This window comes from Mobula hypostoma, chromosome 9, assembly GCF_963921235.1.
Source record: "Mobula hypostoma chromosome 9, sMobHyp1.1, whole genome shotgun sequence".
NCBI lineage: Eukaryota > Metazoa > Chordata > Chondrichthyes > Myliobatiformes > Myliobatidae > Mobula > Mobula hypostoma.
Window position 1 is genome coordinate 41,070,999 of NC_086105.1, and position 23,904 is coordinate 41,094,902.

Here is a 23,904-nt window from a genome sequence, read left to right on the forward strand (position 1 = left end):
TAACTTGAACGTTCTCTCCAGATTTAACTGAACTAAATTATTCATAATCTTATCATCCTTTTCAATCCCTTTATTTAAAGCATTTTGTGGCTTTACTACTCCTCCCCATATCTGCATCTACTCCAATCTCACCATCTTCTGAGAAATTGTCTTGTTGTGCATCCCTCATTTTCTGCTCTGTCTGGTTTGGCAGCTGCACCTGGAGTTACACTCTGCACTGTGGATTTCCCAAAGTACTTACACATCATGGATTTCATCTCTCTTCTAAAACCTATCCCTTTGACGCTGCTGAATCTAACCACATCCTCTGATCCAATTCACATTTCTGTATGAACCTCTCACTAAGGGATGCCAACTCCACTGAGGGTGGAGATTCCTCTGAGCATTTGTCTGGTAAGCTGGATATGACTCAATTTGTTCTTATTATCATTCCATTTCTAAGCACCCAATCAGTGTGAAGATGACAGAAAATTCACTCTCTTATGAGCCAAAGTATAGGACGAAAGGGAATGCCAACTAAGTAGAGACCAAAGTCGATGCAATTCATCTTCTGCCAGCCACATAGTTCTTTAGTACAATAATAATTGAGTTATTGGCTAATTTCAACAAAACACCACACAGTGGCTTGAAGAAAAGGAGAAGGAGCATTCCTAAGATTTAGGTTCAATTATTTATCACATTTATTACATCAAAACATTCAGTGGAATGTGTTGCTTTCATTAACAACCCTCACAACTGATGTTCTAGGGGCAGCTCACAAGTGCCACCACACATAGCATATGCTTACCATGTATTACATCACAAATTGCCCATTTATTAAAACCTCATATACTACAGGGAATCAGTCTGGACATAATTGAACAAAACAATATGGATTGCCTTCACTGGAACCTGCCAAATGGATTGGCCCCTCTTTGGTTTCTGCTGATTAGCTTTGAATTTACCTACCCAGCAAGAAATCATGTTCAGCCAATCAAAGATTTCTAAATATCAGTAGAATATTTCAGAGTCGAACTAAATGGGGACCAACTACTCAGAGAAGCCAGAAGAAAAATGCCCACTGAGGACTTTTAAGTTGAAATCAATATATCAAGTTTAATGGTTTCATGTGCTGGATAATGCCCCTCCCTATATTACAGAATGAACTTTGAAAATTTGCAGACACACAAGAGATTCTGTAGATGCTAGAGACAGTATTTGCTGTTATCTCCAAAAAGTGCTCCTACAAATATTTAATGGGTTTTTGATTTTTAGACTTTTTATTATGCACACAAGAGATTCTGCAGATGCTGGAGACTTTGAGCAACACTCACAAAATGCTGGAGGAAATCAGCACTTCAGACAGCATCTATGAAGGGAACTAAACAGTCAACAATTGAGGCTGAGGCCCTTCACCAAGACTGGAAAGGAAGAGGGCAGAAGCCAGAATAAGAATGTTGGAAGTTGGGGAGGGGTAGGCTGAAAAGAGATAGGTGGGGCCAGATGAGGTGGAGTGTGAGTGGATAGGGGAGGGGTATTGATGTGAGAAGCTGGGAGAGGATAGGTGGAAGAGGTAAAAGACTGAAGAAAGAATTTTATAGGAGAGGGCAGTGGACCAAAAATTTGCAGCTAAGTTGTAAGTAAGACAGACAAAATTGCAATAAAATGAAAATTAGCATTTTATTAACAGGGTTCTTTGCAAAAGTCAGTAGAATAGATTTTGGGATTAGGAAGTGGCGGGGGGGGGTAAAGGAAAGTTCGCTGAAATTATACAAATACTTTGTTTGCTTGTTTAAATATTTGTATGCCTGCTGGGCCTCCGTACCTCCCTCTGCAATTGGATCCTCGACTTCCTAACCGGAAGACCACAATCTGTGCGGACTGGTTATAGCATCTCCTCCTTGCTGACAATCAACACTGGTGCACCTCAGGGGTGTGTGTTTAGCCCACTACTCCACTCTCTATATACACATAACTGTGTGGCTAGACATAGCTCAAATACCATCTATAAATTTTCTGATGATACAACCATTGTACAGAAGCCTGCAGGTATAAAGGCGGCAAGACAGTGACTAAACTTCATTTGGAGTTTGAAGAAATTCGGTAGGTCAACAAAAAACATTCAAAAACTTCTATAGTTGTACCGGTGGGAACATTCTGACAGGCTGCATCACTGTCTGGTATAGGGGTGGGGGGCTACTGCACAGGACCAAAAGAAGCTGCAGAGGGTCGTAAATTTATTCGGCTCCATCTTGGGTACTAGCCTGCAAAGTACACAGGACATCTTCAAGAGCGGTGTCTCAGAAAGGCAGTGTCCCATTATTAAAGAACCCCGACACCCAGGGCATGCTCTTTTCTCACTGTTACCATCAGGTAGGAGGTATAGAAGCCTGAAGGCACACACTCAGTGACTCAGGAACAGCTTCTTCCCCACTGCGATCCGATTCTTAAATAGACATTGAACCCGTGAACACTACCTCACTTTTTAATATATACTATTTCTGTTTTTGCACTATTTTTAATCTGTTCAATATATATAGTAATTGATTGATTGATTTATTTATGTTTTCCTTCTATATTATGTATTGCATTGAACAGCTGCTGCTAAGTTAACAAATTTCACAATACATGCCAGTGATAATAAACCTGATTCTGATTTTATTGATTTCTCATGGCTATTGAGAACTAGCTTTTGTCTTTCCTCAGCTGGTGAAATGGTGAGGCAACATAGAACACAGAACAGTATAGCACAGTACAGGCCTTTCAGCCCATTTAAGGTTGTACCAATCTCATAATTTACTCCAAGATCAATCTAACTCTTCTCTCCCACATAGACATCCATGTGCCTCTCTAAGAATAACCTAAAAGCTCCTAATGTATCTGCCTCTACTACCAGCCCTGGCAGCGCACTCCATGCACCCAGCAATCTCTGTGCAAAAACCTTACCTCCGACCCCACCCCCCATGCGTTCCTACAATCACCTTAAAATAATTTCCTGTCATATCAGCCATTTCTGCCCTGTGGAAAAAGGCACTGGATGTCCACTCTATCTATACCTGTCATCACCATAAACTCCTGTATGAAGTCATCTCTCATCCTTTGGTCTAACGAGAAAAGCCCTAGCTTGCTCAACCTTTCCTCATGAGATGTGCTCTCTAATCCAGGCCACATCCTGGTAAATCTCCTCTGCACTCTCTCTAAAGCTTCCTCATCCTCTCTATAATGAAGAGACCAAAACTGAAATCAATGCTCCACTTGACCAGAGATTGGGGCTGCTTAGCCCCCTCTCACTCTGCTAGAGAAGGCACATCTCTGGTATTTGGCGAGCTCTGGTGCCAGCTTGCTGAACTCAGGAGACAAAACATCACTTCCACCATATAAATCCTCTGATGAAAACATACTGATTCTCCTGCAATCCTGTCCTTCGCCAATAGCATTCAGCTCAGACAAAGCAAGGTAGCATGTGAGGGGGTGGGGTGGGGAGGAGGGCTGTGTTCAGCTCTTGTGGTTGGCTACAAAGAATTGTGGTGGAGAACTGGTATCACAAAATCTCTAACTTCACCAAATCATAATTTAGCTGGGGCCTTATCTAATATCTATTTTCTGTTCTGTGTCTTCAGACAAATCATGCCAAACTGTGGTCACACCGACTGTTGTTCACTTCTCTTACACATATTTACCTTTGAATATCCAGCTGTTAACTTACATCTCCAAGGAAAAGGTAGACTCTTTCATGGTGCTTTCATCCCTTTGCTTTCCTTAGACAGAAGGGAAGAGGGTCAGGAAGAATAAACAGACATTGATGAAAAGCAGGTATGAAAAATAGGATGAACACTCATGAAGTCATTGTGTCAGACAGAACAGACGCAGGACCTTTGGCCCAACTTGTCCTACCAACCAACATGACATACTGAGCCCATATCCTTCCAAACCATGAGTCTCTCCAAATATCTCTTAAAAATTGTATTTATACCTGCCTCTACTACTATCTGCAGCATGATCCCCCTCTTTCCTTAAACCTGTGCCCTCAGGTTTTAGACTCTGGAATAAGGGAGTGGGTGGCGAGGTGACGGGATGGAGATTCGTCTCTATCAAAGGAGGTGTAAGGCGCTCCTTCCCTCTGCTAGCCCATTTTGGGGCACGTGAACCCATGGGACCAAGTGTTGGTTGGTAGCATGAGCAGCTAGTGCATATCGTAAGTTTTGGTTTTGCAGCCAGTGACTCTAGGCAGACAATCTCCGTAAGAGTACTGACAATGGCTGGGGTCACCTGCCTTGTAAAGACACTGCCCAGAAGAAGTCAATGGCAAACCACTTCTGTGGAAAAATTTGCCAAAAACAATCATGATCATAAAGACCATGATTGCCCATGTCATGTGACATGGCACATACTGATGACGAGGACTCTGGAATAAAGTCTGTAGCCATCTCCTTATCTCTCTCCCTCATGATGTTACAAATAGCTATAACCCTCAAGCTCCTTCACTCCAGTGAAAACAGTTCAGTCCATCCAGTCTTCTCATGACTCAAGCCCAGTACCAACTTTATGTACTTTTTTCTGCAAGCTCACATCCTTCCTGTATCAGAACTGCACACAATACTCCAGGTGTGGCAGTCTCACCAATTTCACAAATGAAAAGTAAGGAAAAGAACAGCAGAGTAGAGAGGAACAACGTCGAAGAGATGAATAGAAAACAAGATTATGAGAGATGACTTTTAGTGAGCAATGTCAGCTGAGATATATTTACCTCAAATTGTCACCTGCACTCATCCTACTCATTCAGCAGGCTCCCTGCTTATCATTCGCTGCTCACTTGACATTCCCCCATTTTAAGTAAACATCATTATACAATTCCTTCCACTAACATCATAAAAAGATTAACATAAACAGTTTTTCTGTGCAATCTGTTGAAAGCAATAGTTATTAATTTGCTTCCACTAATGAAACTCAGAGTAAGTGCCCTTTAAAGAATTTTATTGTGTAACAAGCAGATTACTACATCTTTGAGAGACATGATAATATGGCAGGAAGCCAATTAAGAATGGTATTCTATAATTTTAACTCTGGTGCCATCCAGCAGTTATTTCTTGATTTGTTCTGTCTCCCTCTCTCTCTCTCTCTCTCTCTGATTCATTTCAACTTTTGATGGCTGGAACATTGTAAGCTTGCATTAATTTTCTCAGTTAAATATAAAATTGTAACCCCATGTCATCATAACTATCATATCTGCACTGCTCTTTGCAGCACTGTTATCAGCCTTTAAACCTTTTATGCAAGTATGACGAACAGCTTTTGATCAGACTTTGAAATTTAACTTATTAGGTTTAAAAGGTGGCATATTTGACCTGATGCTACTATTATTTTTGTATTTGAATGTGCTTGAGCCTGGTATCTAATGACAAAATAGCCTGTTTCAGAAGGGGCACCTCCCTGGAGTTCCAATTTCTACAACATGCTGTCAGACATTTTTTCCTTCTATATTTTGAATGTTTCTCTCTGCTTTTGTTTTTCAAGGTTCCTACCAGAATGTTGGTTTGTTCTGTTTCAATGGTTACCTTGTGTTTTGTTGGATGTCGGACTTCTTTTGAGACCCGACAAGCCACTGACAGCATTGTGATTTGTGAAACCAATAATATTGTTTCAGGAAAGACATACGTTATTTGATTATGTGTTAATTGGCCTATAATTGTGAGAGAATGCTGTAAGCCTAGAGTGACTGGCCTCATTTGACTTCTTTTCTGTGAAGTAGGTAAAGTGCCATATTCAAATAGTTTACATGGTTCCATTTGTTTATCAGAGAATGTGTACTATACACATCCTGAAATTCCTACTCTTCACAGACATCCATGAAAAACAGAAGCCCAAAAGAATTGATGATAGAACCCTAAAGCCCTTCTCCTGCTCCCCCATGTAAGCAGCAGCAAAGCATTAACCTCACCCCTCCCTCCCCACCCATTTCAGCAGAAAGCATTAGTACCCACCACCTACCAAGCAACAGCAAAGCTCCCAAAGATAGACCATGACCTACCTGCAGTCAACAAAAACTATTGCTTTCCCGACAGTTCAATCTCAATCTCTTTCTCTCTCTCACACACTCTCACTAAAAAGGCACAGAGAGATGTCACCCATTTCACAGTGAAAGGGGAGACCAACAAATAGTCACTGTTACGATGTTACAGTCTGCCGCATTGCTTTTTATTCTGAGATTCTTCGACTCGAGATTCGGCCATGAACTCTTCCCAACATTGTGGGAAAGAGAGAGAGAACACGATCTCTCCACAACAGAGACAGCCATCTGCCATCCGGCACTGGAAAATCCTGATGCTTCTTCTCTCATGACACCTCAGTTGGCAGCACCAACCTGGAACTGGTCATCCACAGGGCTGCACACTGATGCCTTCCATGCCACATTTGGAGAATTTCAGAAAACAGCCATTCGGGGGGTGAGCTCCAACAGTCATTGCCATGAAAAAAAGGCAGTCTGAGTGCTTTTGCAGATCAGGGTCCTTGATAAAACCCCAACAACCTTGTAAAGGAAATAAGAGACATTAAAGAGAGGAATTTCAGCTGTTTCCACAGATGAGCTTGAACAGGCAGCCATTTGGAGCCATTGAAATTTGATTGATTGCAATGGAAAAGCAGTAACTACTAAAGTGCCTAATTGATTTATGAGGGTATGCTAAACACTGTGTTGAAGAGCACATATATTGTTTGAATGAAAGAAACCAGGCTGAGTTCATGGCATGAGACAAAAGATCAAATAGTTTGTATGTCTCTGTGTCTCTCCACACATGCCTCCTGAGACAGGCAATGGTGTAATGGGCTGGTTTGATCAGACCCAAATAACTCGAGTGTCCAGGAGATGTGGTAATAAGAGTATAAACACAACAAAGTAAATTAAATCTAATCTATTTCTATAAAAATAGAAAGCACACAAGATATTGTGCAGTAAGTCACAAAGATTTCAGGGCTCACGATTCATAGTCACCACTTGATTGTTGCTGTTGTCCCGGGAACTCTGAATTCCCACTCACTCTCAAAACCACCTTGGGCCCTAGACACGGATTGCGATTCTCCAGTCCAGGTGAAGTCCAAAGAACCAATACCCCAATAAATATGTGTTCCACACTTACAGGGAAGTTCCAGTTCCTACAACATAGGAATTTAAGCTATTTTCCCTGTGAATGTTTTCTCAAGCCCTCCAGATTACCCTAATAAGTGAGTTTATGTTTTATATGCTTTCTTTATTTCAAACATTTTGATAGGGATAATTGATGGTTTGTTCTCTGCTTTTTTTCCTCTCAAAACATCGCTGCCTCTTTTCAATCTCATGTCCTAACAGTATATAAAGACCTATATGATACTGGATTAAAGTGGGGCTCTTTTTTTTACCAGCACCAGGAATGAGAATAGTAAACAGTCACAGAGTCAAACAGCACAAAACAGACTCTTCAGTCCTGATGAAGGGTCTTGTTCCAAGACGTTGACTGTTTATTTCTCTCCATAGATACTGCCTGACCTGCTGATTTCCTCCAGCATTTAGGGTGTGCTTTCTTCAGCCCATTTTGTCCATGCCAGCCACAAGCTACCCATCTATGCCAAACCTGTTTTTCAACATTATGCCATCAGCTTTCCAGGCCAAGAATTTTCAGAATAGTAAATACTTATAAAATGTGAGAATACCTGCCTCAGTGAAGTTCAAATTTGAGGAAAGTTCCTACTTGTTTTGAAGTGCAAACATGACCAAATACTTTCCTGTTTTAACTCGAAGCTGGTTAACAGGTCACCTATTCTATAACGAAGAAGTAGACAGCCTCAAACTCTGTCATCACCACTCAAGGTGCAACGAAATCTGCCTCAAACCCTCGGCCAACTGGCAATAACAAAATGTATGGGCAGTCATTAATCAATGTTTCCAACATAACGGCGAGGTTCGTGACCAGATTATTTGCAACTGGTGGGGCAAATTGGGACCTTGTTTTGTATGTAGGATGTGAAAAACTGGAAGTAGCCATCTGAATAGCACAATTCCCGATGCATTATCACTTACCGTACATTATTTTATGAACATATCCTGCATTAAAAACATTTTCTAAAAAGAAAGGGGTAATTATTTTCATTTCTTCTTTTGGAATAAATATGCAGCAAATGAATCCTGCTGTGATTTACGCAATGAGTCACACCCTCACAGCTACATGTTTTTTTATCATTTGATGATTGGTCAATCTAACACACAATGAATCATAAAACCTTTATTCTAAAATCATCTGTTTTGTTCGAAGTAGTGAATGTGTGCTTCTAAATTGTCAGTAGGCCTAAACACTTACACACTTATGGATCTAGCTGTTTAATTACTCTCTCACAAGCACTCAATCAGATGAAACAAAAACAAATATATTTCATTTCATTTTGCATTTCTGTAAACTCTTAGCAACACACACAAAATGCTGGAGGAACTCAGCGGGCCAGGCAGCATCTATGAAGAAAAGTATAGTCAATGTATCAGGCCAAAACCCTTCAGGACTAGAGAAAAAATGCTGAGGAGCAGATTTGAAAAGGTGAGGGGAGGGGAGAGAGAAACACCAGGCGATAGGTGAAATTTGGAGGGAGAAGGATGAAGCAAAGAGCTAGGAAGTTGATTGGTGAAAGAGACAGAAGGTCATGGGAGAAAGACTAAAAGGGGGGGAGGAGGAGGAGCACCAGAGGGAGGCGATGGGTGGGCAAGGAGATAACATGAGAGAGAGAAAAGGGGATGGGAAATGGTGATGGGCGGGGAGGCATTACTGAAAGTTTGGGAAATCAATGTTCATGCCATCAGGTTGGAGTCTACACATTAGGAATATAAGGTGTGGTTCCTCTTGTCCGAGTAAAATCTTGTTGACATATAGTTTGCTATCCTGAAGTGACTAATCCCAGCAGATGCACAGATCCAGGCCAAGAAGATGGAGCATACGTTGTCTCTGATAAATAAATGTTCGAGTTAAGATTCGTATACCTGTTAGGTAGTTTCTCACACACTAGAGGCCCAGAAAGCTTCGCTCTTTTAGTTCCTTCAAATTGCGTATCTTACATCAATATACGAAAAGGATGAGTGGAAGACCCTACCCATCCTAAAATACATCTCCTTCTCCAATAAAAAACAAGTTTATTTTCCCTGTTTTGCTCATTGACACAAGGTTGACCAATGGTTATTATTACCTTGTCAGCTTTCATCCTTGAATTTTACACTCTGTTGTAATACAATTTAACAAAGTGTTGAATTTTTATACTGTGTGTATTTTCTATTGTGTATAATGCAACTTAATAGAACAACATGTTTCCAAAAAGGAATGAAGTGATATAAATCAGAGGAGAAGTGTTGCAACTACCTTTAGCAAAGAGTTCTTGCAAGGGAAGTAAGTTGTTTCTCATAGGTTTCCCGGTTCCATTTCTTGAGGACACGTTAATTGTACCAAGCTTCCTGCCTACCTGCTCCTGGTGACAACACTGAGGCTAGAAGTTCAATTTAGAGGAAAACTCATGTCCTGTCATTAGAGAGTGCAGCACCACTGTACAGACTCATGCTAACAATCAAACTTATGATTAAACTTGCAGCACCTGCCACCTCCGGCGAGAAATTGCACTGCATCTTAGGGTTAGCTTGCATATTATGTCTAGTAGAGGTGCCAGGGAGGTCAGTGGCACAGCTTGTGGAGATCCTGGCTCACAGCTCCAACGATCCAGGTTCAATCATGACATCTGGTGCACTTAGCGTAGAGTTTGAATGTTCTCCACGTCAATCATTTTTCTATGTGTCTCTCTCCTGCTACTCTGGTTTCCACCTGTAACACAGGGATATGTGGGTTTGTAGTTTTCCCTGTAAATGCCCCTTGGTGTGAAATGAGTAGCTGAATCTGGGGGAGTTAATGGGAATGCGGGTTACAGGGAGTATTAGTGGGAACATGGGTTGGTTCTTTCAGCTGGCTTTCTTATCTCCTAATGAAATATCCAAGGGATCCTCTGCCAGTCTAGTGCGAAGTTCAAGGTTTTATAAAATACCAACATCCAACATGTTCCAACTGGCATCCTACCCCTAACCCTGCATATGCATTCAGTTACCCAATGCACACAGCAATAGGCACTTGAATATGGGGAGATTGGAGGCATAGTAGGAGAGAACATTGTGGGGAAAGATCTTGAGGGAATGATTGTGGCAGGAGAGCTAAGCAGGGAAAAAAAATCAGAATGGAATATGGCTGGTAAAGGGAAAGGTTGGTACAGGGAGAAGGCAGTTGATGAAGTAGATTGCAAGAGGAGAATAAAGTTGATGCAAGAATGATATTGTGGTGACAGGAAAGATTAGAATGAGTTAGGGGGAAGCTGGAGTGAAAATGAGTAAAAGATTAGGAGCTGTGGGGAAAATTCGGCATTCCAGACGAAAGATTCCTGAGGGGTAGATTGATATAAGTGGAATGATTGGAAACACAAAGGATGGCAGAAGCTGGAATCTGGAGTCACACACAATCTGCTGGAGGAACTCAGCAGGTCAAGCAAGATCTATGGGAGGAGATAAACTGTCGCCATTTCGGATCAAAACCCCACATTAGGACTGAGAGTGGAGAGGTGAAATGGTCAGCATAGAGAGGAGAAAGGGAATGGTGAGAAAGGATCCCAAAGTGATTGATAGAGTGGGAGGGGTGACAGTCAAGTAGTGCCAGATAGATGAAGTGAGTGTGGATGGAGTTGGAAGTCTGTGGCAGGTGAATGATAGATGGAGGCAGACAGAGCAAAGGTAGGCAGAGAAGAATGTGAATATGGGAGACAGCTGCTGGATGGTAATGAGCAGGAACACAAAGAGTGACCACACGGATGACGGTAGGATGGGGCGAGGGTGGGGAAGGGCACAAAAGTGGCCCAGAATATCGGAATGAGAGGGGGTAATGGGCCCATCCAATTTCCCACCACTTCTCCATTCCATTCCCACTTTGATGTTTGTTTGACCTCTTACATTGTTTCAACAAAACCACACGGTATGTTCGCAGAAGAGCATCTCATCATACCATAAGCCCTTGGGACTCAACACAAAATTCAACCATTCCGGATAAATGGATCCTGAATTTGTCATCAAATTGTGATGTTAACTCCAGTTTTCATTTGCCACAGATTCTGCCTGACATGCTGAGGATTTCCAATATTGTCTGATTGGTTTCAGCCTTTCAGTACTTGAAATGCTTTATCTTAGTTCCAGCATTATTTCTTTCTCTCCTCCGTTTCCATTTATCTCCTTCTACTTGTATGTCCACTAGAATTAAAAAAGCCTAAACTACATCTCTCTGCCAACACCACCACCAGTTGTGTTACTCAATCTGTCCTGCACCCCACCATACAATGGACACTCTCTTGATCCCTACCCTCTCTCTACAACAGAAAACATGTTTCCCTTCTAAGTTTTCCTAATTCCAAAACGTTATCTCCATTTCTGTCTCTGCAGTTGCTCCCTGAATATCTGATCGTCACAGCCATGTGGTACCCAGGGTGTAACACTCACCCCAAGCTAACTGAATTCATACAGGATCCTTCCAGTCTGTGGAGGAAAGTCAGACTCAAAGTCAAAGAAATACCCAGTGAGGAGAGGTGGCACAAACCAGCAGCTGCTATCTCAAACGGACTAAAGTTCTTTGAATGTGATCTTAGTTCTAATTTCATCAATGCTGTCTGACTTGCTGAGTTTTCCAGCATTTTGTGTGTGTGTTGTCCTAGAATAAATACCCATATTGCCAAGAAATTACTTAATAGTTGTAAGAATCCAACATCCTACTGGGAAGGATATTTATTTATTTAGAGATGCAGCATAAAACAGGCCCTTCCAGCCCAATGAGCTGCATTGCCCAGCAACTCCCCAGCAAATTCATGGGACAATTTACAAAGACCAATTAACCTACTAACTGGAAGGTGTTTGGACTATGGGAGGAAATCAGAGCCCCCATAGGAAACCCATAAAGTCATGGGAAGCATGTACAAGCCTTCTTAAAATGGACGTAGTAATTGAACTCCAAAATCTGACACACCAATCTGTAACAACGTCATGCTAACTGTCTACGCTACACAGTGTCACAATGCGTTGCCCTTCTCTAACATGGGGAATTTGTGACTTCAGACCCTCTTAAGAAGTGACTTTGCAAACCACTAAAGACAAGGGAAAATTAGGAATGGATAATAAATACAGGTTTCAGCAGTGAATGAACAAATATATTACTTGGTACTTCTCCCTCAGAAAGACTGGAAGCAGATCCTTATAACCTTGAAAACATCTTCAGACTATTATCCTCTGAAAGCACATTCCTGTTCGATTTCTGGTTTCATGTGTGTTGCTGATGTCCATCACTCCATCATTGGCACTTTTGTGTTTGGAATATTTGGTATTTTTTACACTAAACATTTCCGCATCTCCTTCTCTCCCTTCTCTTGATGACTACTCTTTGACCTGAAATGTGAACTGTTTCTCTTTCCACATGCATTCATTGATCTGCCAAGTGTTTCTGGCAGTTTCTATTTTTATTTAAGATTTCCAGCATCCACATTTTTCAATGTACAGCCAAAATTTTTCTGATAAATAACAACCATGTTTAGTTTGCATTTACTGTTTAATAATTCTCTTCTTTTGGTATTTACTATTTTGTTATTTAGTTCAAAGTATACATATATTGTGAGTGAATTATTGAATAAGAGGAACAAACTGCTAAATAAGGAAACATTTCTTCTTTGCTCTATGACAAATATGTAACTTATTCTGATGAGATGTTACAATGAATCAAAAAGGGAAACAGCTTTATTAGAAATGTAGAGAGGCAGCTATTCCAAAGAAAATTTGTAAGTTCTCATTTGTTACCGCATTGATGAATGATGCAGCAGGAACATTAAACTGATGAAGAAAAGTTGTTTGATATCCTGTCATGAACAATTCTATCACAAACAGGCTTGTAAATTAGGCCTTCATTTCTCTCTCGGAAAAGTTAGACAAACAGAAAACAGGTTTTATCTAATTCCCACTAGAATGTTGAAATTGAAATTATTTCTAAATACTTCATAAATAAACAGTAATGATTTCCTCCAGTGAGCTTAGTTACAGTCACATTGACAAACATATCAGGAAGGAAATGGAATACAAATAAAATGCTAAAATTAGATCAAAGGTCACTCTGATATTTAAATTACATTAATATCACAGTGAATAGCTTACGGCATTGCCCATGGGCATGTGCCAGATGTAATTGTTTCTAATGTACTTATAAAATAGGGATGGTTTTGAGTGAAGGAATTCACACTAACTCTTCTCCAAGGAGCCATTAAGCAACCAAGCAAAGTAATTAAATCAAAGCAATTGACCAAAACTGAAGTGAGGAAGATTCGAGAAGTGCCTTTGTAGGATAGGAGTGGGACAGGGGGGTGGTACTACAATTTATTTCCATTAGTTCAGGGAGGTACCTTCTGGGAAGGAATAGGAAGGAAGAAGATATGTGGTTGGTGAGACTGAGGTTTGGACACCCGGGTTCCACTTTGGGACCTATTGGTAAGCATGGGAATGGATGATGTGAGTTTTGTAAAGTCGCAGAGACAGTGGAACATATGATCATGGTATGCCACAGATACTCGTTGGAATGTAGGAAGCTGTTCAGGGTAGGTCTGGGTACCTAGGTTGCTGGATATTCTGGCACCTGAGGCAGCGACAGTTAAGTCATGTAGGGCCCTGGTGAACTTTTTAATTGAAACAGGTTTGGGAGGCAGGATCTGATCCTTGTCATGGTTCCTCTCATACTCCATGACAGTAGGTGGCGGTATTGAACCTTCCTGCTCGGTGCAAACCCCCATTTGCACAAAACAAGAAGGTGTCTTTGTAATTTACCAGACAGAAAAGAAACATTAGTATCCTTTCCAGTGCCATTCATTACAGTATATACAATATTGTGGAAAATTTCTGTAAACATGTGTTAATCTGAGAATTACAGTCATTCTAATACTGTTTGTTGAAACACAACAGATGCTATAGTGCCAATCTTCTAAAAGCAAGAAAATATTTGCATTTTAATAGTATCCTAATTTACTGGCAATGCCACAAATTTGAAAAACCTTATCAAATTATGTCTCCTTCCAATAAGTATCTTCACCAAAAGAAAAAAAAAGGTAACCTCAAAAGAAATGGTGCAATATAATGTAGTCAGGAGAAGGATTTTGTATAAAAGTTGAATATAAGCTCAGTGGCCACTTCATTAGATATATCTGTACATTTGTTCATTAATGCAAATATCTAATCAGTCAATCATGTGGCAGCAGCTCAATATATAAAAGCACACAGACATGGTCAAAAGAAGTTCAGCTTTTGTTCTGACCAAACATCAGAATGCGGAAGAAATGTGACCTAAGTGATTTTGACCATGGAATGGCTGGCTGGTGGTGCAATGGCATCAGCGCCAGACTCCGGAACAAAGGCTCCCAAGTTCGAATCCAAGTCAGGCCACCCCCTGAGCACGCTTTCCATCCGTGCCGGGTTCAGCATCGAGCTGGCCACTCAGCCTCATTTAAAAAAAGGGTCGAGTCAGAAACGTTCATATCGTGACCCGGTTAATCCGAAAGGAGACCAATCCTGACACCACGTGCCAGACAAGAATAGCTGATTGTCTGGTGCAACACACTATAAAAAAAACACAACCATGGAATGATTGTTGGGATTTGACAGGATAGTTTGAGTATCTCAGAAACTGCTGATCTCCTGGGGTTTTCACACACAACAGTCTCTCGAGTTTACAGAGAGTTGTGCAATAAACAAAAAACTCTGGAGCGCAGCAGTTCTGTGGCTGAAAATGCCTTATTAATGAGACAGGTCAGAGGATAATCGCCAAGCTGGTTCAAGCTGACAGAAAAGCAACAGTAACTCATATAACTTCATGTTACAACGGCGTGGTGCAGAAGAACATCTCTGAATGCACAAATTTTGAACCTTGAAGTGGACGAGCTATAATAGCAGTAGACCATGAACATGTACCTAAGTGACCACTTTATTAGGTATAGGAGGCACCTAGTATAGTCGCCACTGAATGTATAGAAACTTAATTGTAAACCATATATTGATAATTTTCACTAAAATCAACATCTTCACTTCCTTAGTGCAAAAGGTATAGATGGGCTGGAATTTGTTAGGTGTGTCCAGGAAGAACAACTAGAGGAGAGGCCATCCTGGATCTGGTACTAGGCATTGAACCTGGGCAGGTGTCAGATCTCCTTAACCTTTACTATAGCTTTGGAGAGGGTTAGGATCAGACAGTATGGGAAAGTATTCAATTGAAAAGGGAATTATGATGCTATTAGGCAGGAACTTGGGAGCAAAACCTGGGAACAGATGGACTCAGAGAAATAGACAACAGAAAGGTGAAGGGTGTTTTAGGAGTACTTGCAAGAGATTCTGGATAGGTTTGTCTAGAACTGATGCAGGGAAACAATGGTAGGATGAAGGAACTATGATTGACAAGAAATGTAGAATCTCTAGTCAAGAGGAAGAAAGATGCTTACTTGAAGTTTAGAAAGCAAGGATCAGACAGGGCGCTAGAGAGTTACAAGGTAGCCAGGAAGGAGCATAAGAATGGACTTGGGAGAACTAGTGGGAGGCATGACAAGGCCTTGGAGAGTAGGATTAAGGAAAACTTGAAAACATTCTAGATGTATGTGAAGAACAGGAGGATAACTAGAGTGAAGACCAAACAGAGATACAAGAAGAAACATGTGCTTGGAGTCAGGAGGTCCTTAATGCATACTTCGCTTCAGGACAGCATAAACAGGCTGATATGCAAGGGCATGTCAATGTTAACAAAGACAGTATGCTGGAACTCTTGAACATTAGGATAGATAACTCCTTTTTTTTTATCCCTTTCCCAAATCTTTCCCTTTACTTGTGTTAATTCTCTATTTTCCAAAAAAAAACAACAACAAACATTTAGACTAGGGGTGCTTACGTTAGCAATATTACTGTGTTGATGAGAAGAGCAATATAAATCATTAGGAGAGTCATCTAAAGTCTGCTCGCATTGGGGTTATATATTCAATCCATTTATTCCAGATTCGATAAAATGTTTCTTTTTGAGTTCTCAGGGAGTAGGTCAACTTTTCCATTTTAAATATTTCCAAGATAATTTCGTACCAATCTTCTAATGTATAAAAAAAAATGAAAAAATTAAGTAAATAAGTACATAGGGATTGGATAATTATGTCTGCGGGCAGGAACAAGCATGAACAAATTGGGATATAAACACCTATAATGGTTGGTATATAGGCTTGTATGCAACATTTTGGACCAGTGGAAATGGTCCAGAAGGGTTGTATGGAAACTATTATTACCATTTTTCTTAACAACTAATTTCATTACTTAGCCTAATAGGTTAGATTTACCACAGTACATAATTATCTATTTAAATGTTTATTTTGCTTTTATATCATCTCAATGTGTACTTAAGAATGTATAAATAATTGTAGTTTTATACATATAAAAAAATGGAAAAGGTTATATGTGTGAAAAAAGTACATGATAATTGTGAACTCCTTATCCAAATAAAAATAAAATTTAAAAAAAAAGGATAGATAACTCCTCAAGGCCAGACAGAATATATCCTAGCAACACACATCAAAGTTGCTGGTGAACGCAGCAGGCCAAGCAGCATCTATAGGAAGAGGCGCAGTCGACGTTTCAGGCCGAGACCCTTCGTCAGGAGTCCTGACGAAGGGTCTCGGCCTGAAACGTCGACTGCGCCTCTTCCTATAGATGCTGCTTGGCCTGCTGCGTTCACCAGCAACTTTGATGTGTGTTGCTTGAATTTCCAGCATCTGCAGAATTCCTGTTGTTTGCGAGAATATATCCTAGGTTACTTGTCAGGACGCTGGAGCAGGGATCCAATCACAGTCCTAGTACTGTGCACACAGTGATATTAATTGAGTAACAAATCCCAAGGTGCAAACAAAGTCGGCATCAGAGTTCAGGCAGAGATCAAAACATCCAGAGAAATCCAAAAACCAGAATCGGGAAACAGGCAGAGTCAGTATTCGGATGGACAGAGTACAGATACAAATGCTGGAAAGGCTCAGGAAAATTCACTGGCACAATCTGGCAACAAACAGGTGAAAACACAGGACTGAAACACACTGAGCAATAAACAGAGAGGCAGATGATAGGTGGAGCACAATGAGACACAGGTGGCAGCAATACAGGTAGTAATGAGAAACAGAAGAGAGATGGAGTACTCAGTAATACAGGGGCCAGAGTAGAGCAGGAGCACGTGGCAATACAAAACCATAGGCTGACATCCAGGGGGAAACACACAAAAAGTCAGAGTTCAACTGGAGGTACTGATAGTTTCTACTGGAAGTGAGGGAGGAGCTTGTTGCTATTTGTGTCTTCACTGGCCACTGTAGTCCTAACAGATGATGTAAGGTGGCAAATGTTATTCCTTTGTTCAAGAAAGGGAGCTGGGAAACCCTGGGAATTATAAACCAGTGAGTCTTACTTCACCGGTGGGCAAATTATTGGAGAAGATTCCTAGGCGCAAGATTTATGAGCATTTGGAGAAGCATAGATTGATTGGGAATAGTCAGCATAGCCTTGTGAGGAGCAGATCATGCTTCACGAGCCTAATTTAATTCTTTCAGGATGTGACAAAACACACTGATAAAGGTAGAGTGGTGGATGTGGTGTATATGGATTTCAGTAAGGCATTTGTTAAGGATCTCCACAGTAACCTCATTCAGACAGTCAAAAGGTATGGAATCCAGGGAAACTTAGTTGTATGGATTCAGAATTGGTTTCCCCATAGAAGGTCAGAGGGTAGTTGAAGATGGAGCATTATCTGCCTGGAGGTCAGTGACCAGTAGAGTTCCATAGGGATCTGATCTGGGATCCCTGCCCTTGTCATTTTTATAAATGGCTTGGATGATGAAGTAGAAGGATGGGTTAGTAAGCTAGCAGATAAGACTAAGCTTGGCAATTTTGTAGATGGCATTGAAGGTTCTCATAGCCTACAAGAGGACATCAGTACGATGCACAGCTGGGCTGTGAAGTGGAAAATGGAGTTCAACCTGAAAAACTGTGAAGTGATTCACTTTGGAAGACTGAATTTGAAGGTGGAACATGGGGTTAATGGCAGAATTCTTACCAGTGGGGAGGAAGGGAGTGATCTTGGGTCCTGTGTCTATAAATCCTTCAATATTATGACGTAGCTTGATTGGGTTGTTAAGAAGGTGTATGGTGTAATGGCCTTCATTAGTCAGGGGATTGCGTTTAAGAGCCACAAAATAATGTTGTAGGTCTATAAAACCCTGGTGTGATCATACTTGGAGTATTGTCCTGATGAAGGGTCTTGGCCCAAAATGTCAATTTTTCCATAGATTCTGCCTGGGCTACTGAGTTCCTCCAGCATTTTGTGTGTGTTGCTCTGGATTTCCAGCATCTGCAGACTTCCTTGTGCTTGGAATATTGTGTTCCGTTCTGGTCAGCTCATTACAGTGGAGGCTTTAGAAAGAATGGAAAGACCAGGATGTTGCCTGGACTGGAGAGCATGTCTAATGGGGTCACAATAAGCAAGCTAGGGCTTTTCTCTTGGAAGCAAAGGAAAGTGAGAGGTGACTTGATAGAGATGTACAAGATAAAAGGCATAGATTAGATAGACAGCCAGAAACTTTTTCCACCAGGGCAGAAGGCTGATATGAAGGGGCGTAGTTTTAAGGAAAGTATAGGAGGGGTGTCAGAGGTAGGCTTTTTTTTTTACACGGAGATTGGTGGGTGCAAGGAAAGTGGTGCTAGTGGTGGTGGTAGAGGGAGATACATTAGGGACATTTAAGAGGTTCTTAGAGAGGCAATTGGACGATAGAAAATGGAAAGCTATGTAGGGGGGAAGGGTTAGATTGAACATAGGAGGTTAAAAGGTCAGTACATCATCGTAAGCCAAAGGGCCCGTACTGTGCTGTAATGTTCTAAATTTCATCTCAAATTAAATATTGCACAGTGTGAAGTACCTATAATCTTCTCAAATGGATACAGAATTCCAGTTATAATTCCCATTACATTCTTTGCTGTAGTTTGGCTCTTTCATTGGAACATGGCCCTGAATTGAACAGCCAGAAATTCTTATTGTATAGATTGTTGCTTTAGACAGTCTCACCGTAAGACATTGCCTTCTTACTTCATATTAATAACAATAGGATTCTCTGTCAAGTTTGGCTTGTTCATTTACATTTTAGGTGCTATGGAGCTGTTGTATTTTTGAAGTCTTGCGCCCATGAAGGATATGTTTTGAGGTCCATTAATGGAACAGCCCAAGTTGATATTGCAATCATCACAGCTACAATGCTGAACAGCTTAACAACCAATCCAGCTTTTACCTAAGGAAGAAAACATATGTTAGAAGTGTGCTTCCATATGGAGTTTGAACATTCTTTTCTGTTACTATTGGAAAACTTTGCTTCGCGATTGCTAAATGGATACGGATTTAGACATGTATGTCTGTTTATCTAACTAGGAAAATAAAATAATATTTTAATCCTATTATTCACCTTTACCTCTTTCATAAACAGTGTCAAAGACCAAAGATTAAATATAATTTCTGATTTTGGTTCAGAGTATCACTATATTGGCTACAGCTGTTTTGATTACATGTACTGTTAGCATACGACAGCTGTTGTGTTTGTTACTGAGGGAACGTGCAGAGCACACCAGCACAGTAGCATGCAGGCTATTCAAATGAACTTTATTGATAACTCTGTTAATACAGTATGGGAACTCCTCCCGTGTGGGAGTGGCTAACTGAGTGGCGTAGGAATAACCCATTAACTACCACTACATCTCCCCTTCTTAAAAAAAAAGAAAAACTAGGTATGTACTTATTGTCCATAGAATTGCTTTGAAGTTATAGTCACTGAAACTGAGCCACTCAGTTCACTTTACCCATAGCACTTATGCTCCTTACATAAACATAGAAAAGAATTGCCAACATTGTAACTCTCCTCCCCTTTGTTTTTAACAGTCTCTCAATCTTTATTTTCCTCCATTTTCACCAATTCCTGTTTTTTAAGAAAAGTCTCATTTTCTGAAATGTTTTCCACATTAGAACTCTTTTTAAAAAACTTTAAATCTAATGGAGATCAAGGTAGACAACCTGAACACACCGGCAAAATGGGAGGATTATGCTGCCCCTTTAGTCACTTGCCCTAAGCTATTAGGCTTGCAGTATATCTCTGTGGTGGGACAGATACATGACCATATTTGATAGAGATTCCTGAACATTTTGGAGCGGATGGAGATTCTTGAACCGGTGCATCCACCTCAGGTAAGTGGTCCTCGTCATAAGAATCAGGGCACTCTATTTCTTCATTTACCTTTCATGGACTTTGAAGGCGCACAAATGCACGCCTGTTCCACCTGATTTCACCTGGTGATGTTCTGATCACAAACGATGGTGGTGTATGCTGCCTCACTATTGCTCCTTTGTTGAATTGGTCAGAAACCCAAACAGCTTCACCACTCCTGAGCAGCAACAACGATTTTGCTCTTGAGTCTGAGATCATGTGTGCTCTTCGTTTTCTCTCACTGTGGTGTCTCAAAATTTCTCACTTTGTCTCAGTCCAGTAAGTAAGGTTGGCGAAGGGAAGGAAGAATGGACAGGCTTGTTCTACAGCCTGTTGACAGCTCTGATGGACTGCAGACATTCATAAGAGGTGTGGAGCAATAAGCTAGCAGTGCTTTGTTGGGATCTTTTGCCTTCAGTAGGAGATTCTTAACAGTTTGCTCTGCACTTTCTGCTTCTCCATCTGCCTGCGGGTACCGTGGACTGCTTGTCTGGTGTTTGAACTCACAGTCCCAGCAAAGGCTTTGAATTCTGTGTAGGTAAGTTGTGGACCGTTGTTTGACACAAGCGTCTCTGGTATTCCATGATGAGTGAATACCGCTTTCAGATGCTGCACAACTGCTGCTCAGGATGTAGAGGTCAGCTTGAACTCCACAGCATTCCATGAGTAGTAATCCACAGGGAGAAGATATTTGTCCCTTTTCAGCTCAAAAATGTCTGTGCCTGCAATTTGCCATGGGAAATCTAGGAATTCTGTGGGACAGAGAGGTCCAGCATAACTTTTGTTCTTTCTGCATGCTTCACATTACTTTACATAATCTCCCAGCTGTGTGCTCAGACCAGGCAGATTGTTTTGCTCAAAGGTGACATTTTTTGATGCCTTGATGTCCTTGGTGGATTTGACTCATGATTTTGGCATGCATAGAAATGAGGATGATGAGTCTAGAGCCCTTTAGCAACAAACCATCAAGAAAGGAGAGTGTGTCTCTTTCAAGCCAGTAAGGTCTGAGTTTGTGATCTCCTTTTGGAACAGCTGGCCATCCATGCTCACAGTATTGCATGATCTTGCTGCAGATTTGGTCCTTTTTCAACTCAGTATGAATTTCATCCAGTTTACTCTTTGAAGCAGGAAAGCTTTCACGTACCTGAGTTAAGTAGATGTTGGTAACTTCCATCAGGGAGGAGTCAGTTTTTGTCTACTCACTTTTGCATGGCATCCTCGACAGAGTGTCCGGTGTTGTGAAAGATTTGTCAGGTACATGTTCAACGTCATAACGGTATCGTATAAGCCTCATTCTGAATCTTTGTAGATGTGGAGGCAAGTCTTCCAAGTGATTTGAGCTGAGGAGGTTGACAAGTGGCTTGTGGTCTGTTTCAAGTAGGAATATATTGCTTATCAAGTAGCAGCTGAAGCACTCACACACCCACAAGAGATCCTGCGCCACCTTTTCAATTTGGGCAAAACGTTGTTCAGTAGGTGTCTGTGCTCTTGATGCATACGTCACCGGTTTCGATACACCACTGCAGTATTGTCTGCTGAGACCATGGTTGCTTTGTTCAGCTCTAAGAACGCCAGTTAGCAGAGAGATAAGTTCGGCTTTAAGTGATGAGAATGACTACTCCTGTGGTGAATCCAGGTCCAAACGTTTCTCTGCGAGAGGAGGTCACATCGTGGCTTTGTTTTCTCTGCCACATCTGGAATGAACTTTCCCAGCTGGTTAACCATGCCAAGTAAACTCAAAGCATTTGAATAATCTCTCAAAGTCCCCTGGTTTAGAGAAATAAAATGTCTTGGGAGGGCTTTATTAGGCACACAGATGCAGGTACTGCAACTATTTGCTCCTTTCCTGTTTGTTTGTTCATTTATTTTATTTAATTGGACCACAAATGTTTTCTTTTCTCTCCCTGAGAGTTTGACTGACTTCTCTGCCGTGTCTGTGTCTCTGTACTTCACCAGGCTAGTGGTCCACAGATTATTACAATGTATCCACTTCTGGACGTAGCTCGAAGGCATTGCCTAGCAAACCTAGCCAACTCTCAGCTGCTGCACATACAGATATTAACTAGCATAGGCAGTGTAGGTAGAGAAGTCTTTGGATGTTTTACAAAGATACATAAGAACAAGAACAGTCTTACTATAAATTCTTTCTTGTTGGGGATCTCCTTTGGTCTGTTGCCCGAATTCAACGATGATCAATCACTTCTGACATCATGTTGTGTTTGTTACCGAGGGAGAGTACAGAGCACACCAGCATTGCAGTATGCAGGCTGTTCAACTCAACTTTATTGATAACTTTGCTTGTACAGTATGTGAACTCCTCCCATTTGGGATTGGTTGGGTGGCACAGGAGTAACCCATTAACTGCCACTAATCTGTTTATTTATTTTCTACATGCCTTTGCTCCGGGGAGTGGTTGACAGCTCACCCCAGAATTCCTAGCAGCCAGTGCTACTTATTGTTTTTAAAATGTGTTTGTGGTATGCATGTTCAGTAGAATTATGGTTCATTTATTGTTACATTTTACCTTGGGTTATACAGTTGTTCACTTGTGTGTTTGTATGCCACCTTGAATGTAACCGAGGTGTGTAGTAATCACCCCTCCTGTCCGTATGTGACTGAGTTAGTTCTCACTGAGCTATTGCGCTCTGTTTGTTATTGTGCTTACCACAATAAAAACAGCTGTTGAGATAAACAAGCTTTTCGCGTCTGTCATCATAGACTGAACGCTCGCCACATTGGTGTCAGGAGAGGGATTAGAAATTGATGGTGAGATTGAAGTGTTATGATGTAAGATGGAGTGTCTTAAGACCCAGGGACTAGATCAATAGACCGAATGGTAGGCCTCCCCCACACCTCTGGGCTGGGCTCCTGAAGACAGAACGCCGACCGGGAGGGAGAACCTGGCAATCAAGTGTTGTGCCATACCAGGGAACCCCAGTGGGGGCGAATGTACCTGGGCTCTCCAGCCCTGGGTACACAGTGGAGCTCATCACCCACCTCTCTCACGGCCCTTGCCGGGGAACCAAAGATACTGCAGCCATGTGAGGATGGGCAACGCAGCAGGCACCGCCAATGCCAATGCAGAAAGAGGAGAGCCAACGGGCCTCAGCAATTCACGCCACAAGATCCACCCTGACGGTACCCAGGTACATCCACCTGGAGCCTTACCTGGCGCAAGTCAAACTCGCTGCATGGCACAGTGGGTGGAGCCTCACCAAGATGGTGGTGCACCTTGCCCTGGCACTGGTTGGGTATGCCCTGCGGACCCTCCTCGACCTAATGCCAGCTGAGTGGGGTGACTGCAGGGCCTTTGTAGTGGTGCTGGAGCAACGTTTCAAGGAGAAGCCATTGGAGCCTTCGACACTGAGCACCGAGCACCATCTCTGCTGAGCACTTCGACCCCGTCCCAGCTGTCGAGCAACAAGCGAAGCCGAGGACTTGAGGACTTCCCCTCCGGAGATCCTGGATCACACAGTAACAGCGGCAGTGAAAAATACATTTCAGAAGTTTCTCCAGATGTTCCTCCGTTCTCTCACGTCTGTCTCCATCAAATCAGGATTGTGCACA

The 23,904-nt window shown here is 41.6% G+C and overlaps 1 protein-coding gene across 8 annotated transcripts in view; it reads right to left on the bottom strand.

Annotated features, from left to right (window-relative positions):
• Nucleotides 1–5,968: 5,968 nt before the first annotated feature.
• The window catches only part of slc13a1 (solute carrier family 13 member 1), a 73,501-nt gene continuing 55,565 nt past the window's right edge, over nt 5,969–23,904 (bottom strand). For 3 of the 8 annotated variants that reach the window (XM_063058135.1, XM_063058136.1, XM_063058131.1), the window contains exon 15: nt 16,780–19,374. In XM_063058135.1, the coding sequence (XP_062914205.1) occupies nt 19,237–19,374 (138 nt within the window). In that variant the 3' untranslated portion in view covers nt 16,780–19,236. Of the gene's footprint in view, nt 6,506–9,347; nt 9,801–12,484; nt 14,648–16,779; nt 19,375–23,904 lie in introns of those variants that run through there. The other 5 variants (XR_010019230.1, XM_063058134.1, XM_063058133.1 and 2 more) reach the window with 5 other exon arrangements.